The following is a 16,308-nucleotide window of genomic DNA, read 5'->3' as shown; positions in this document are numbered from 1 at the left end:
AATTTGGATTAGTGCAAATTGTTGCTCTTAATTAGCTTAATGATGCGCAACAGAAAAAATGGATTCAAATTTACTTCGCAGCTGCAACTTCGCATGTGCTTCTAGCGACGACTTCGATTTGGTGGTGCGACGATAATGTAGTCCACAGACAAACTCGTACAATTTTTTCTTGAATTTCTCATCTCGATTGCAAAATGCTCTAATAAATACAACGAAAAATAATAAAATTTCGCATTTTATAATATCAAATTAAATTTTGTGAGAATGTTTCCTATTTCTATGTGTCATGGGATTCTATGATGAATATTTTTTGTTCTCCGTGTGCGGCATTGTTTTGATTTCCGCTTTGACAGCTCCGGTCGCATCTTAGCATAACATTTAAAAAAGGCCTGTCGGCAGAACGTAACACATTCCTACCTACTTCAAGTCGACTTGATTCATTTTTTTAACGGTGGCTGTCAAAATTTCTCAAAGTGTGTCAAGTGCAGTTCGGTGTTTGTGCTTTTCGCTTGCGAAATTTTCTTGAATTACACGTAAAAATCTTCAAAAATATCTCTAAATTTCCACAAATCTCTCAAGATTCATCTTCCGGCTTCATAATGGGCGGTAAGTGTTTGGATTTCAAGTGAGTTCCATAAGAAATTTGATTCTAATTCGAAATGGCTTGTTTTCCTCCTCCCACACTTCCAATGCAATGGTTGCCGCCGGGTAACAACGCGAAGACGGCCGAAGCAGCAGCAGTAGCAGTAGCGCCGCCGGAGGCCTTCTCGTCTACGTCGGCAACATTCCGAAGGCGGCCACCGAGGACCAGATGCGCAAGTTCTTCAGCAACTGCAAGGGCATAGTGTCGTTCAGCTTCCGGCTGGACGATTGCCTGTACTGTCCGACCAAGATAGCGTTCGTCAAGTTTTCCAACCGCTACGACGAGGACCGGGCCCTGCGGATGAACCAGACGTTCTTCCAGGGGAAGCGCATTTTCGTGGCCAGCGTGGATTCGGATCGGAATTTCACGCCACGGTACGCGGTCATGGTGAAGAACTTGAACGAGTGTAAGTGGGAGATGATGTTTGGGAAGACTTCTAGAGATTTAACGTTCACGTTCCGGTGTAATTTCAGATGTAACCGAGGAAGATGTGTACGACCACTTCAAGAACATTGGGGCGATCGAGTGCGTTCAGAAGCCGGCGGTGAACTATGCGTACATTTCGTTTGAGCGCAGCGAGAGCAGTCAGCGCGCATTGGCCATCAAGAATCGGAATTTGAAGGGAGTGGACATGGAAGTGTTTCCGGTTAAGCGAAACATTAGCATGATGCTGGAGAAGCCGAAGCTTCTGGCGTTTACCGATATTAAGGACAAGTGTGATGGTAAGTTTCGCGACGGTTGAAGTTCAATGAAACATCCTTAATAACTCTTCTTATTGTAATTTCAGCTCTGGGGCTAAGATACGAACCGGAAGCGGAGATGCAAACTAAACGTAAGTTGTCCGTTGTCCTTGGTTTAGTTTTTTATAAAACATCCAACATTTTCACAATTCCATTCCTTCAGTGCTGGTGACCAACATTCCACGCAACGTGGCCGAGGAAGAAGTCATCGACTATCTGAGCAAATTCGGAAAGATCATTGACTGGGAGATGCAAAAGTCACCCATTTCGGTTCTGACCAACATTGGCTACGTCACCTATCTGAATCCGAAAACGGCACGTTTTGTCTATCTTTTTACGCCGCATAACTTCCAAGGTGTGGCTCTGGATATCTACAATCCGCGGATTACCTACGGCGAGGTGAAATCCAACACTGCCGTGCTGCTGAAGAGGACCAATGTTTGTGAGTATCGGGAAGTTTTAGTTGATTAGTTTAGGAAATAGCTTCGTTTCGACCCGGCTGATTAGCTGAAACACTGGGTCGAGCACTTTGGAAACCCTTCTGCTTGCGAGCTACCCGTTTAGTTGCCGGTTAAGAATAGGACTACTAACCCCAATTCAAGATGTCAGGCGACCCGTGCCAAGGAATGAATGATCGGAGAGGGTGAAAAAGATGCTCGGTCGTTAACGGAACCTTTAGGGTACCTAGGCATTTCATAACAGTATTTCGTTCCTTACAGCTTTAATGCAGGGCTCTGGCGTGGTGGACATCTTTTCCCGTGTTACTCGTGGGATTTACTATGAAGTCAAACTTAAATAAACAAAATCGAACAGGAGGAAGTGGTAGTAGTGACGAGGCTAACCCCTTTTCAAGAAGTAGGTTGGCGAAGTCTCCGTTAAGATGACACGAGGAGCTATGAGCGGGAAGCTGCGCACGCAGCTCCAGCGTGGGAGGTCCGATCTAGTTCCCGGCTAGCCTGCCTGTGGAGGTTTTGGATGGAGCGTGGTTGATGAGGGCCATCAGCCAAAAGAGAGAAGGGCTGTCCGCGATCGCAGTGGCTCAGCAGCAGCTTGGGAAGATCATCGACTTTGCGTCCACGAAGTTCAATGAAGTAAGGACCTGAAAACGGCCCTGTTGCGACTTTGTAAGTCGATAGACGATGCCAAGTAGGATCCGTGAGACTCGTGAAGACTGCGGCAGTGGCGGAACCGGCGAAAGTAAAGTTTACAACCCCTCAAGCCACGACGTCAAGATCATCAGGTGAACTGAAACGCTCAGGTACCCCAGAAGGAGGAATTCAGACCGACGATTGGAATGTTCAGCGCCCACCAGCTGACGAACAAAAACGGCCTACGACTCATTGATTCCGCCGCCTCTAAGAACATGGCCATACGTAGCACCTTTTTCCAACACAGCCTACCTTATCGTTACACCTTGAGATCCCCACAGCAGACGGAATCGTAAATCGACCACGTTCTGATTGACGTACGGCACTTCACCGACATTAACGACGTCAGAACCTATCGTGGTGCTAACATCGACTCCGACCACTATCTGGTGATGGTCAAACTGCGCCCAAAACTTCGCGTCGTTAATATCGTACGACGGTGACCGCCACGGCACAATCTTGAGCGACTGAAACAACCGGATGTCAGCTCACCATACGTGCAGAAGCTCGAGACAGCGTTGCCAGACGAGGGCGAGCTCGATGTGAAATCTCTAGAAGACTGCTGGAGTACAGTGAAAGCAGTCATCAACGACGCAGCTGAAAGCACCAGGAACGAAATCGACGGAACGATTGGTTCGACGAAGAGTGCAGAACGGTTTTGGAGGAGAATAACGCACCGCGGGCGGTAATGCTGCAGCAAGGGACCCGACAGAACGTGGAATGTTGTTGCTTCCGATCAGTGTTGCCACATTTTTATCTGTACCGGAGGCTCAAAAATCTTTTTTATCTGTACCAGACATTCGAAAAATCTGTACCCAAAATTTGTACCACATTTAATTTACAATTGCTTGAAATACACAAAAAAGAGCATTACATTCAGGCTAAACTATGAAAAACACTTAATTTGAGTATACTGTTACCAATTTCTGAACTTTAAAAACAAAAATATCAGTATTAAAAATGTTTTAAATTTGAATTTTAATGATTTTTCTCAAATTCAAAAAATCTGTACCATTCTGTACCTTTTGCTGAAAATCTGTAATCTGTACCGTACAGAGTCTGTACCAAAAAGTTGAAAAAAATCTGTACTTTTACAGAATAATCTGTACCTGTGGCAACACTGCTTCCGATGCTGAGCAGCAGACCCGCCTCTTTCGGGGGAAGAAGCGCTGCATGTAAAGAGCGGAGTGCGAGGAAATGGAACTGCTTTGCCGTTCCCATGAAACACGGAATTTCTACAAGAAGCTCAGGGCATCCCGCAGCGGCATCATGCCGCGAGCAGAAATATGCAGGGATAAGGACGGAGGCCTCTTGACGGACGGACGTGTGGTGATCAAAAGATGGAAACAGCACTTCGAAAAGCACCTGATGGAGTGGACCTGGGCTGAAAATCCCGTTAATACAGATAAAAAAAACACCTGATTGGCATGGAGAACGTAGGCACGAAGACCAAGGCAATGGAGGAAACGACGACGCCAGTGCAGCGGAGGACGAAAATGAACCAACAAAGTGCTATCCAGATCATCTTCCGTCGTCTGTCACCTAAAATAAATGAGTTCGTGGGAAGTTATCAAGCCGGCTTCTTCGACGGCCGGTCGATAACGGACCAGATCTTCACCTACGGCAAATGCTCCAGAAATGCCGTGAATACCAGGTCCCAACGCATCACCTGTTCATCGACTTCAAGGCGGCATACGACAGTATCGACTGCGCAGAGCTATGGATAATCATGGACGAAAACGGCTTTCCTGGGAAGCTGACTATACTGATTAAAGCAACGATGGACGGTGTGCAAAACTGCGTAAGGGTTTCGGGTGAACTATCCAGTTCATTCGAATCTCGCCGGGGACTGCGCCAAGGTGATGGATTCTCATGCCTACTCTTTAACATCGCTCTAAAAGATGTAATGCGACGAGTTGGGCTCAACAGCCGGGGTACGATTTTCACAAAATCCGGTAAATTTGTTTGCTTCGTCCGCAATTGACCGGACATGGACATTATCGCCAGAACATTTGGAACGGTGACAGAACTGTACACCCGTCTGAAACCCGAAGCAGCAAATGTCGGACTATTGGTAAATGCCTCCAAAACAAAATACATGCTAGTAGGCGGAACCGAACACGACCGGGTCACACTAGAGTCCCTATAATTAGAGTCTGGCGGACTGTCACTTTCGACCGGAGCCAATCGAGCACACCGTGCTACACCGTGACGTCATGCTCGATTGGCTCCGATCGAAAGTGACAGTCCGCCAGACTCTAACTAGACTGACTCTAGGTCACACTATGTCTGAACTAGCAGATTATAAAAATTAAATGTACATCGGGTTTCTTTCCACAGAATGTCAGAATTCATGCAGAAAGTTTCAAAATATTTAATCGGGGAAATTTTGATTTTTTCATCTCTTTAGCTGCATGAAATTCTCATTTTCGGCCAATTTCTCTCCCATAGGTACAAAATGTATGGAAACATTTTTACCGATAGAATATTTTGAAACCTGAAAATAAAAATATAGCTTGAATGATGACGTTTGGTGGAAAGAAACCCGATGTACATTATTTTTTTATAATCTGCTGGTTCATACATAGCGTGCGGGTCCATTTAGGTAGTAATGTAATGATAGACGGGGTTGCCTTCGAGGTGATGGAGGAATTTGTCTACTTCGGATCCTTACTCACGGCTGACAACAATGCTAGCCGGGAAATACGAAGCGTGCCTACTATGGGCTCCAGAAGAAGCTGCGGTCTAAAAAGATTCACCCATGCATCAAGTGCACCATGCACAAGACGCTGATAAGACCGGTGGTACTCTACGGATACGAGACATGGACCATGCTCGAGGAGGACCTGCAAGCACTCGGAGTTTTCGAGCGACGCGTGTTAAGGACGATCTTCGGCGGTGTACAGAAAAATGGTGTGTGACGGAGAAGGATGAACCACGAGCTCTCTGCACTTTACGGCGAACCAGCGTCCAGAAAGTGGCTAAAGCCGGACGGATACAGTGAGCAGGGTATGTTGCAAAAATGCCGGACAACAACTCTGCAAAGTTGATGTTCGCGAATGATCCGGTTGGTACAAGATGGTGTGGAGCGCAGAAAGCACGATGGGCGGCGTAGGAAGGTAGGTGCCAAGCGCGAGAAAGGCGAAACGCTCATCATAAAGACCAAACAGTCTAAGAACTCGGACGTCTTTAAGGCAGTGCTAAACGACGCCAAGATCGTGGATTTGGGAGCCCACGTGCGCAGTATTAGACGTATTCGTAGGGATGATTTGAAGCGCGACAAGAAGCGCAAGGGCGCTGCCTTCAAAAGTCTGACGGAAGAGGTCCTTGGCCAGGATGTCGAGGTGAGGGCTCTTACAGCGGAGGTGACTCTGAAGGTTAAAAAACCAAGACGCGATCACTAAAGGTGCCATTAGACTGTCGTAATGACAAATATTTGTCATTGTAGTCCAACATTCATCCAAGGTTGCCATGATTCACGTTGTGTTAGCTTGTTTGGCTAAATATTTGTCATATGTAATGGGACCTTAACGCGAAATAGCTCGTTACGGCACTGCGACAACAGTGCGAGGTGCAGGTGCAAAGTCCCGGCAGGGACACAGGTAGCTATGGTACAGCTACTTGTGGTGGGCGCAAACCAAACAAATCCGTTAAAATTGGGAAGCTCAAAATGGGCTAATCAGTATGTCAACTGATCTTGAACGAGACACCGGAGGTTTGCTTCAGGTGTCTGGGAACCAGGACACAGGTCATGGGACTGCAAAGGCCCTGACAGGAGCAAACTTTGTAGGCGATGCGGTAGCAAAGGCCATAGGTCACAAGGCTGTACAAGTCTACCCGCGTGTTTGATTTGTTCCGGGAGATCCGCCAACAGCAAGCACCCAACAGGAGGCCCAAGGTGCCTGGCCTTCAGAAGAGCCACAGCTGACAAATCACAGTGCAAGTAACGCAGCTGAACCTGAACCACTGTGACGCAGCCCAGCAACTAATTTTTCAGGCAGTTTCTGAGTGGCGACGGATATCGCCATCATAGCGGACCCATACCGAGTACTCGCCGGCAACGAAAATTGGGTCGTGGATGGGTCCGGAATAATGGCGGCGTTATGAGCGACGGCATCCAGGAGTTGGTGTCTACTATCTATGAGGGCTTCGTGGCCGCCAAAGTAAACGGGGTCTCCTTCTGTTATGCGCCTACGCGTTGGTCGATCGAGCAGTTCACGCCGCTGCTGTACTGTATGACGACCGTGCGAAGGCCGTTTGCTATATCACGTGACTTCAATGCCTGGGCCGTGGAATAGGGAAGCCGTTTCACGAACCAGTGGGGTCAGATCCTACTAGAGACACTGGCTGCTAGATGTCGACATGGCTGATGTAGGTAAGTACTTTTAATCGGAAAGGTGCGGAGTTGATTATTGTAGTCCTGACCTAACAAGTAGTTCGGGCTAGAGAGTAGACGATGGCAGCACTCACAGCCATCATCTGGCGGTTTGCTACAGTATAGACTACAACAACAGTAGGCAGTGGGTAGAGAAAAAGGTGGCTAGGCCAAGGCCAAGCCCTTGCAGGTGGAGATATTAGGGGAGGGGGGCGCTCCGCCGTAGGCGAAACCTGGTAGTGATGCTCGCGCGTGTTCTCTCAAGTGATCACGGACAGGCTTTTTGAGTCGGCTTGTCTGCGGCGAATATGACGTAAAACATTTATGTGAAAATGTACACTTGAAGATGATAAAACATTAACGCGTTCATTGATTTCCGACTCAACTGTCCTATAAGTAAGGTATCGTATCTTTCCCATTTGTTTCACTGCAGATCTCACAAACGACGAAATCTTCCAAGCAATGAATGAGTGCGGACGGGTTGCCTACATCCATCGGGTCGATTCTGCGCGTTATTGCACCATCGTACGATTCATGTTCCCCGTGGCCGTAGTGACGGCCTTGAAAATCAAACGGGTTGCCGAGGAGAATGTCTACATCACGAGGTTTACGGAACGTAAGTGTTTTTTTTTGTATGTAGCAGCAGGCTGCATAAAAACATATTTTGTTTGGTTTTCAGAGAGCTACCTCTCGGACATGGCCCCAATACCGGAGGTTACACCCAAGAGTAGCCTTCGATTGTACAAGGAATCACTTCTGCGAAAGCTGATCGAAAAGGAAGATCAGAAAGAAATGTCCCGCGTTCGAACGATCCCAAATAATGACTACAGGAGTCCAAATCCAGAATTCTATAAAAATGAAGGTGGGTATTTGCAAAAAAAAGCATAAACAAAACATTCTAAATTCATCTTTCCTTTTCCTTAGTTGTCGTGATGAACTATCCACCCGGAACGGCAATGATCCAATTTCGGGACTATTTTAAAAAGTGTGGCAACGTGACTAACTTTCGGGAAACGATCAAACCTTCCGGCATTAAGCAAGCATTTCTGAGCTTCGATACTCGGCTGGAAGCGAGACGAGCCTGCACTTTGAACCAGAACTTCATGACTGGCAAACGTTTGCTTATTCACATGGCCAACGAGAACCTGTATCTCGATCCGGAACTGAGTGTCATAGTGGCCGGATTGAATATGTCGATCTTGGATGAGGACATCTATGATCGGTTCAGCGACATTGGAAACGTGAAATTTGTTCTGAGAACGTCTCCCGCCGTAGCTTATGTGTGCATGGAGCAAAAGCGTTGGTACGACGCAGCACTGCGGGTTATCTTGGTCAAGACCCACAGGGTCGTCGTTAGCAGGGTGAACGCCAGCGCTTCGGGCATGTCTGCTTCAGGCGTTACGCAGCAGTCGCCTCAACTCAAACTGGCAACAAATGATCAGAGGCCTAACTTGCGAGCTATTAATTTGAACGGACCTGGCAAGATTATGACCAGTGGGCCAATGCCCATGGGTCCCGGTGCTCCAGTAGCGGTAGGAGGTCCGATGGGCCCTAGTGGACCGATGCCGATGGGCCCGAGAGGACCAATGATGGGACCAGGAGGTCCAATGGGAGGACCTGGAGGTCCGATGGGAGGACCTGGAGGTCCAATGGGAGGACCTGGAGGTCCGATGATGGGTCCAGGAGGCCCCATGATGGGCCCAGGAGGTCCCATGATGGGTCCTGGAGGCCCCATGATGGGCCCTGGAGGTCCAATGATGGGTCCAGGAGGCCCAATGATGGGTCCAGGAGGTCCTATGATGGGTCCAGGTGGTCCTATGATGGGTCCAGGTGGTCCTATGATGGGCCCAGGAGGTCCTATGATGGGACCGGGTGGTCCCATGATGGGTCCAGGGGGTCCGATGATGGGTCCAGGGGGCCCAATGATGGGTCCTGGTGGTCCAGTGATGGGTCCTGGCGGCCCAGTAAATCAAAACCCAATCGTGACTCCAGCAATGCGACGTCTGATGCAAGTTATCGAATCTAGAATGCTGAATATTCAAGCATTTACTTCTTTACCGATGATTGAGCAATTCCGCCTGGTCCATGGAATAGTGAACCAGTTTATCAATGTTCCACACTTTTTAGAAATGAAACCGGATGCTAAAATAAATTTTCTGATTAGTGGTCAAAATGGCTTCGCATATGCCAATACGTTTACACTGTTCACATATCCACAACAGTTACAACTATTGTCGCTGATCCATCAGGATTATTTGAGTACCATTAATGCTCCTGCCGGACCTGCCGTTGTGCAAGCACCCCCGCAGGTTCCAAAGGATCATCCAAATCGCCCTTTCGAAGTTCCTCCAAACAACGTTCCGGAACCTATACCCGAAAGCAACAATTTGGCTCCATGGCAAACCAAAGAGTCGAAACCACCGATCGAAACGGATACATTGGACGACTCTATCTATGCTACAGTTCCACTGTCTGCGCAAGATCGTTTTGAAAAAGCCGAAAAGTTACGCCTGGAAAGTGAATCCAAACAATTGAAGAACGAAGACGCATTGAGCGTCAGTTCGAACTCAGATTCCATTCCTCCAGCTCCAGAACCTCCTCAGTTTAGCACAAGGAGATCCCGATCGGATTCACCTGTACTACCGTCTAGTTTGCGCAGAGTGCGAAGCCGGTCGCCATACTCCCGATCGCGATCGCCGTCCCGCACACGTTTGTCTCGTTCTCCGACCATGCGATCATCTCAGCGTCGTAAGAGCTTGAGCCCATTCTCGAAGGCCCTGCTTTCCAGTCCACTGTTGCGGTACGATCGCTCCGTTTCGAAATCTCCAGATCGCTACCGTCGCAACCCAAGCCCTGCGCTGCGCACTGTCTACCGGTCGGAGAGACGCCGCTCTCGGTCGCGATCACCAGTGAACCGTTCACGATCGCGATCGCCCAGACGATCAACTCAAAAGGGTATTCCGCAGTCGCGAGTGTACCGTCGAAGCCGATCCAAGGACAGCTCATCTCTTTCGCTTAGTCCGGCGCCGCTGACCTCAACGGCGAAGCTGTGGGATGATCCTTCGGTTCCGAAGGAACCCACCAGATATGCATTCCAGACCGAGGAAAACAAAGAGACTTCCAATTGCAGTAAGTAACTTTTGATTTTCTAGATCATCCGTTTGAAATCCACCGTAATCCGTTTCCCCACTATTTGCAGTTTTCGTTGGAAACCTACCGCCGGGAACCACCGAGGACCAGATGGTCGAAATCTTCGGCAAATTCGGCCAAATCGTGTCGGTCAAGTTTGCCATCAACTCGGCTAACATCAAGCGCGCTTTCCTGACCTTTGACACGTACGACCAGGCAGTGAAGGCACTCGATATGCATCTGCGACAGTACCGGGGGCATCTGCTCCGTGTGGCGTTCGCCAATAGGGCCCTCCGGGAGCGGCCCGGCTTCTCCGTGTCCATTGTGGTGAAGGGAACACGTAAGTACCGTTTGATATTGTTTTAGTGTCCAACGTCTGTTTAAGGATTTTATCCTTTTAACTATCATATCAACATTTTAAATAGGTTTATTCAATCAAACATGCAGAACACAATTAAGCTGAGTCTCCATTTTTCCCACTGCAATTTCTCGGCTGTTATGCCTCCGTTCATTTAATTTATTTTATTTAGTGCAATATTTTTACATAGATAAGGCTGAGTCCACGATAGGTACTACGCCGCACAATTCGGTTCGCTGCTGCTTCTCTGTTTTTAAACCAGGGGGGGGGGATAATCTGCTCAACGGGCACCTGAACAAGAAAGTCCAGGTAGTGTGGAATTAAGATCGTCTTCTACAAGTAAAATTCAGGACTTCTCTCTTTCCGACCCACTAAACAACATTCCAATGGCCGCGAAACCCTTCGTCTCTCCGCAATCACCAAGCAGGCATTGCTTCTTGTAGCCTGCAGCAACGAACATAGATGACTCGCTTTTGACCGCAGGTCACCGGTAAGACCTACGCTGCCGGTGGAAGCATAATTGTCCCATGTGCAATATTGAGATTTTGCAGCCCATGACCATGTATCATGGTGCACTATCATATAAGGAAATAAAAATAGATAGTTTGTTCTGAAAATTGTTGAAAAAATGCAAGGCCGATTTGTAACATTCTAAAAAGTGGACGCATAAGCGTCACGTTTCATTGGAAATCCTATGGAACAATAAAATCGCTCTAAAACAAAAATTAGTGCTCAAATTCAAAATTCGTTGATGTTAGAACACGATTCAGCACTTATACTTCATAGTTGAGACAATTGACGTTTTCGAACTTTGGACGCGATTTTCTCGATTGTCTGTTTTTGCACATGGGACATTTATGCGTCCACCGGCAGTACGTAGCCGACTCCAAACCCTTGGACCACAGCGTCTGCGCTAGCCATTCTCCGAGTCCATGCGCCACCTCCTCTGTAGCTCCAAGACCACGTAGGTGACATCCCTATTCCCACCCAATAGGATTGTTAGCAGCCAATGAGTTATTCCATTGACAATGCATTTGGGTTCCCTAAACATTGGTACAAGACAAGATGCGGGAATCGAAATCGTGGCGTCATCGCGTCCAAGACGATGTGGGTGACTCCAGGGAAACCCACTCCTACACATCCTCTTTTTTATAGAATGCGGAAATCTGTTGATCAGGACCCAAGAGGTGGGTCATCGGGTTATGTGGCGGTCGACCTACTAAAACCTCATGTTTCTCTTCCTTTCCTTCGCGGTTCGCCCGTTAGGGGTGACTTCGAGAAGGGGGGCATATATGAGAACTCTCTATTAGTGAGCGTTAGTTACACCAGCTACCGCCTTGACTGCCGGTGGACGCATAAATGTCACATGTGCAAAAACTGACAATCGAGAAAATCGCGTCCAAATCGCGTTCGAAAAAGTAAGTTGTCTCAACTATGTAGCATTAATGCCGAATCGTGTTCTAACATCAACCAATTTTGAGTTTGAGCACTAATTTTTGTTTTAGAGCTGTTTTAAAATTTCATAGGATTTCCAATGAAACGTGACACTTATGCGTCCACTTTTCAGAATGTGACAAATCGGCGTTGCATTTTTTCAACAATTTTCGGAACAAACTACATATTTTCATTTGCCTATATGATAGTACACCATGAGACATGGTCATGGGCTGCAAAATCTCAATATTGCCAAAAATGCGCATGTGACAATTATGCTAAGGCGGTGGTGTTGTACCTCTTCTTGCCAACGGCACAATAGTGGATTCCCGCTCGCTTCTTTTGGAGCGCTATCGGCCGTTTTTGTCACAAAGCCGAATTGCTTTATCCGAGAGGCCAGAGTCACTGGGTTTCCGGTACAAACCATCATCCTCAACAGAATGACCTGTTCCAACAGTTTCCCGGCGGTGTCCAGTAGTATGGGACACGCTTGTATGGAAAAAATAAATCCTCGCTCAAGTGAAGATTCAAATCCTTACACAACTTTCTGAATGAAATTTGTTCTAGCCTGGATGTCTGTTCTCTGTGACGCTTGTATGGAAAAAATAAATCCTCGCTCCAGTCAACTTTTTAGATCCCATTTACTGCCCCCATTGGCACAACAGTCCCATGTGAATAGGAAACCCAGCAAACATGGGACTGTTATGCGAATAGGGGCAGTTTAGGTCCCATATGAACTGTACAAAATTTCAGCGCAATCGGTGAAACTATAATTTAGCGCAAGCGGTTCAAAGTTTGCATAGGATTTACTATGGGAAAAGTTACACTTTCAAACAAAAAATCCCAGAGGTCGTCCTTTGTCTCCTTAATTCAAATCGATCAACGCTTCTTGTAGAAAAATCATTTATGAAACTTTCCTTCGAAGACCGCAAAACGATTGGATGCTTGTGGAAAAAGTTATTGATTTATTACCAATTAGTGATCTAACGAATGGCTTTTGTTTTATCAGCAGCACTGCTGCTGCCGTTGTTGCATGGGGTGGCGGGAGGCATCACCACCCCCAGAAACAGCAGCAGCCAAAGGCAGCAGCTACAGTGCTGCCAATAAAACGAAACAAAAAGCCGTTCGTAAGATCACTAGTCGGTAATAAATCAGTAACTTTTTCCACAAGCATCCAATTGTTTTGCGGTCTTCGAAGGAAAGTTTCATAAATGATTTTTTCTACAAGAAGCATTGATCGATTTGAATTAAGGAGACAAGGGGCGACCTCTGGGATTTTTTATCTGAAAGTGTAACTTTTCCCATAGTAAATCGTATGAAAACTTTGAACCAGCGCAAGCGGAAATTATAGTTTCACCGATTGCGCTGAAATTTTGCACAGTTCATATGAGACCTAAATGGAATCAAAAAAGTCGACTGGAGCGAGAATTTGATGTTTGTCCCATTAGACCGGCCCACATTTGTATGGCGAGAAAAAAAAGTTGCAAAAAATAACGGGGCACCCTCTAGAATCGTGCCTTTTGATGAGAAGAACAATCTGTGAAAGATTCAGCTCAATCGATTTAAAACTGAGCTGGCGCAAATGAGTTGAAGGTTTGTATGGGATATTCAGCCCAAATATATGGGAAATTGGATGACCTACAGTCTCTCACTCAGTACGCCGGTTCAGCGAGTTCGATTTAGCTCAGAATTGAAAAAAATGGTAGTTGATACCCTAAGGAACAACTTTGTAGAAGACCATATCATGATAAAACTTAATTTAGTTGCTGTTTCAGCCGACGAACATCTTCCCCCGTTTACTCTCGGTTGTTACATGAAGCACGTGTTTGTCGGTCGAAGCTTGCGAGCTACATCATAGGCAGCTATGTAATCCTTCACTATTTCGATACCCACCCGCCCAGGTGCGTGAGCAATTAAAATGAAGGACAACATAGCCGCCTATGATGTAAAACTGTAGTTTCGAACTGCAAACACGTGCTGCATGTAACAACCGAGAGTAAACAGGGAAAGATGTCCTCATCCTGCTTTCGTTAGCTGAAACCGCAACTAAATTAAGTTTTATCATTACGTGGTCTTCTACAAAGTTGTTCCTTAGGGTATCAACTATTATTTTTTAAATTATGAGCCAAATCAAACTCTTTCAACCAGCGTGCTGAATGAGAGACTGGAGGTCATCCAATTTCCTATTGCTATTGCGATGAGCTCGTTCTTCGTCAACGGGGCGACCTCGCTTTGACCGGTTTGCTTATAGGAGACGGGCGTCCATGGTCTTGCATCGTGGCGCGGGAACAACGTTTCCACGATGTTCGGCAGCATCTCGGGAGAGCGTTCTGGGGGTACTGACGCACTCTTTGTTTTGGCCATGACTACTATGTAGGCACCACCCCAAGGGGTCGTGTTGGCTGCCTGACTGAGATTTTCGAAGCACGCTCCACAATTGCCGGCTTATCGGAGCGCGAGGTCAGCCATCCCGATGACAGTCGATGACCTTCGGCTGTGATCGTCTTCCTCCGTGTTCCACCCTGTATGGAATCGCTAGATGGTCACTGTGCGTGTATCCATCGCCGACCCTCCAGTCCAAGCTAGGGTTTAGATCCGGGCTTCAGTAGGTCACATCAATGATGGACTCTGCACCGTCCCTACTGTATGTTTTTTGTCGCCTGTGTTCGCGACATTTAGTCGAGCGGCTACCCCATTCAATCGCCCAGGCGTTGAAGTCTGTAGAGATGACCATGGGACTCAATCCCACTAGTGCGCTTGATAACGAATCCAGTATAGACGAGAACTGGTCTATTGGCCACTTGGGGGGACATAACAACTGCAGTAGTACATCTGGCCTTCCACTCCGCACGTCATGCAGAGTTTGCTCGTGTTTGCCTTTACATTTACATGCCCATTACGTGTGTCCTTGCTCGCAACACTTAAAGCACGCCTCTGGCGGCTTGTAGATTCTGATCTTGCTGACTACATGCAGCTTGATCGTGGCGATCTGTGTGCCTGCCGGACCTTTTCGCAGCAGATCGATGCACTTACTGCTTAAGTGCGTCTGCGAGCTTCTCTGCGTCGGTGATCTCGTCCAGGTGTTTATACTGGAGAGTTGCCTTCGCCATTAGGGATCACGCCTGCATTTTTTTAGCCGAATACCTCCTGAGAAACTGTTATGTACGAGGTACCTTTCTTGGTCGTCTCCTGCGTCAGCACTAGCTTTGTCCGAAGTATGAGAACACTAAAGTATACATTCGACAAGCTCCTCAAATAAGGGAATAAGTTCATCTGGACGTCCGAATACCAGCAAGCTTCAGAACTTCAAGGAACTTCTTTCATCTGACTTAGTTCTCACGCACTACAATCCAGAGCTGGAATCAATCGTTCCATTCGCCTCGCGATAATATTTGCAGCACTTTTGTTCGGTTCCTAATTACGTTTACACCATATGCAAAACAAATGGCGTGGGTGAAATTAGCAACAGAAAAAAGTGATTAAAATTAGGTAATGTTACGGTAGGGTATCGCGCCACTTGGGCGGTGGCTTCTATATTCGTCTGTTTTCCACTATAACTCAGTCAATTCTGAACCAATTGACTTGAAATGTTGTACACGGGTAGATACTATACCTATCTCACCACATTCCAAAAGTTGTGTCAAACCGAAAACCGAAGGAATATGATGTGATGATGATATTGTTCTACCATCTATTGTAGCAAGGCAGCTGCCTATAGCACTGGAATAATCTGAAAAGCGATTTGATCAAGATTGTGCTGTTGTTAGTGGTCAGTCATTCTCCTGTATGAAGGGCCAAAAAGGGTTGTGCGGACCCGCAAGCAGAGACACTTGCGCGAAACCCGCGTCAGGGGAAAAGAATCTCCTTCCAGAAGAATGTTCTCACGAACAACTGCAAAATCAAGCCCTCGATTGACAGAATACTCCCAATAGATGGGGTCGAAGAGCCCGCCCTCAATCCACGAAATGTTAACAACAAGGAGGAGGCAGTTCCAAGCTCCTGTCCAAATCGTTTCAATCGGGTGCCCTGATGGTCCCTCCCTTTCCCAATATATGATGAGATATGTATATGTAATGTATGTCAGTGTGTGTTGTATATATTTTGTTATACATTTGTTTGAAAAACAATCATAAACATGATTAATAAGCATTTATAAACAAAACATTTACCTGATTACTCCTGAAATAAAATGTGGATTAGCAACAAAACATTAAAAAAGCACATCAAATCTCGATCCTGGAATGTCTGCTCACCACTGATCGGCCACTTAAGGCATGAAAACATGAACAAGATCGAAATTTAATGTGGTGGTAGATCTTACGCCGCAACGCACCATTCTAAGGTGATCTACCCACATTACGGGACACTCGAAAACCGAAGCAATAATAAGAAAATTCGAAATAAGTAAAATCATGAGTAAAATGGTAAATAGTTCTAGTTTGACATTTGAGGTCGACCTTGACTTGATGGAACTTGACTTT

General features: G+C 46.7%; 1 protein-coding gene across 4 annotated transcripts in view; it reads left to right on the top strand.

Moving 5' to 3' along the window:
* Window positions 1-448: 448 nt before the first annotated feature.
* LOC109400494 (uncharacterized) overlaps window positions 449-16,308 on the top strand; it is a 31,179-nt gene continuing 15,319 nt past the window's right edge. For all 4 annotated transcript variants that reach the window (XR_003894294.2, XR_003894293.2, XR_003894292.2 and 1 more), the window contains exons 1-9: window positions 449-606; window positions 723-1,049; window positions 1,117-1,365; window positions 1,431-1,475; window positions 1,547-1,825; window positions 7,340-7,522; window positions 7,586-7,768; window positions 7,831-10,035; window positions 10,106-10,375. Coding sequence is in view for 1 of the 4 variants with exons in the window: in XM_029860613.2 (XP_029716473.2) it covers window positions 600-606; window positions 723-1,049; window positions 1,117-1,365; window positions 1,431-1,475; window positions 1,547-1,825; window positions 7,340-7,522; window positions 7,586-7,768; window positions 7,831-10,035; window positions 10,106-10,375 (3,748 nt within the window). In the remaining 3 variants the exon portion in view is untranslated. The remainder of the gene's footprint in view (window positions 607-722; window positions 1,050-1,116; window positions 1,366-1,430; window positions 1,476-1,546; window positions 1,826-7,339; window positions 7,523-7,585; window positions 7,769-7,830; window positions 10,036-10,105; window positions 10,376-16,308) is intronic.

Source organism: Aedes albopictus, chromosome 1 (genome assembly GCF_035046485.1).
Source record: "Aedes albopictus strain Foshan chromosome 1, AalbF5, whole genome shotgun sequence".
Taxonomy (NCBI): Eukaryota; Metazoa; Arthropoda; class Insecta; order Diptera; family Culicidae; genus Aedes; species Aedes albopictus.
Note: the sequence above shows the minus strand (reverse complement) of the source record. Positions and strands in the feature narration are given on the sequence as shown.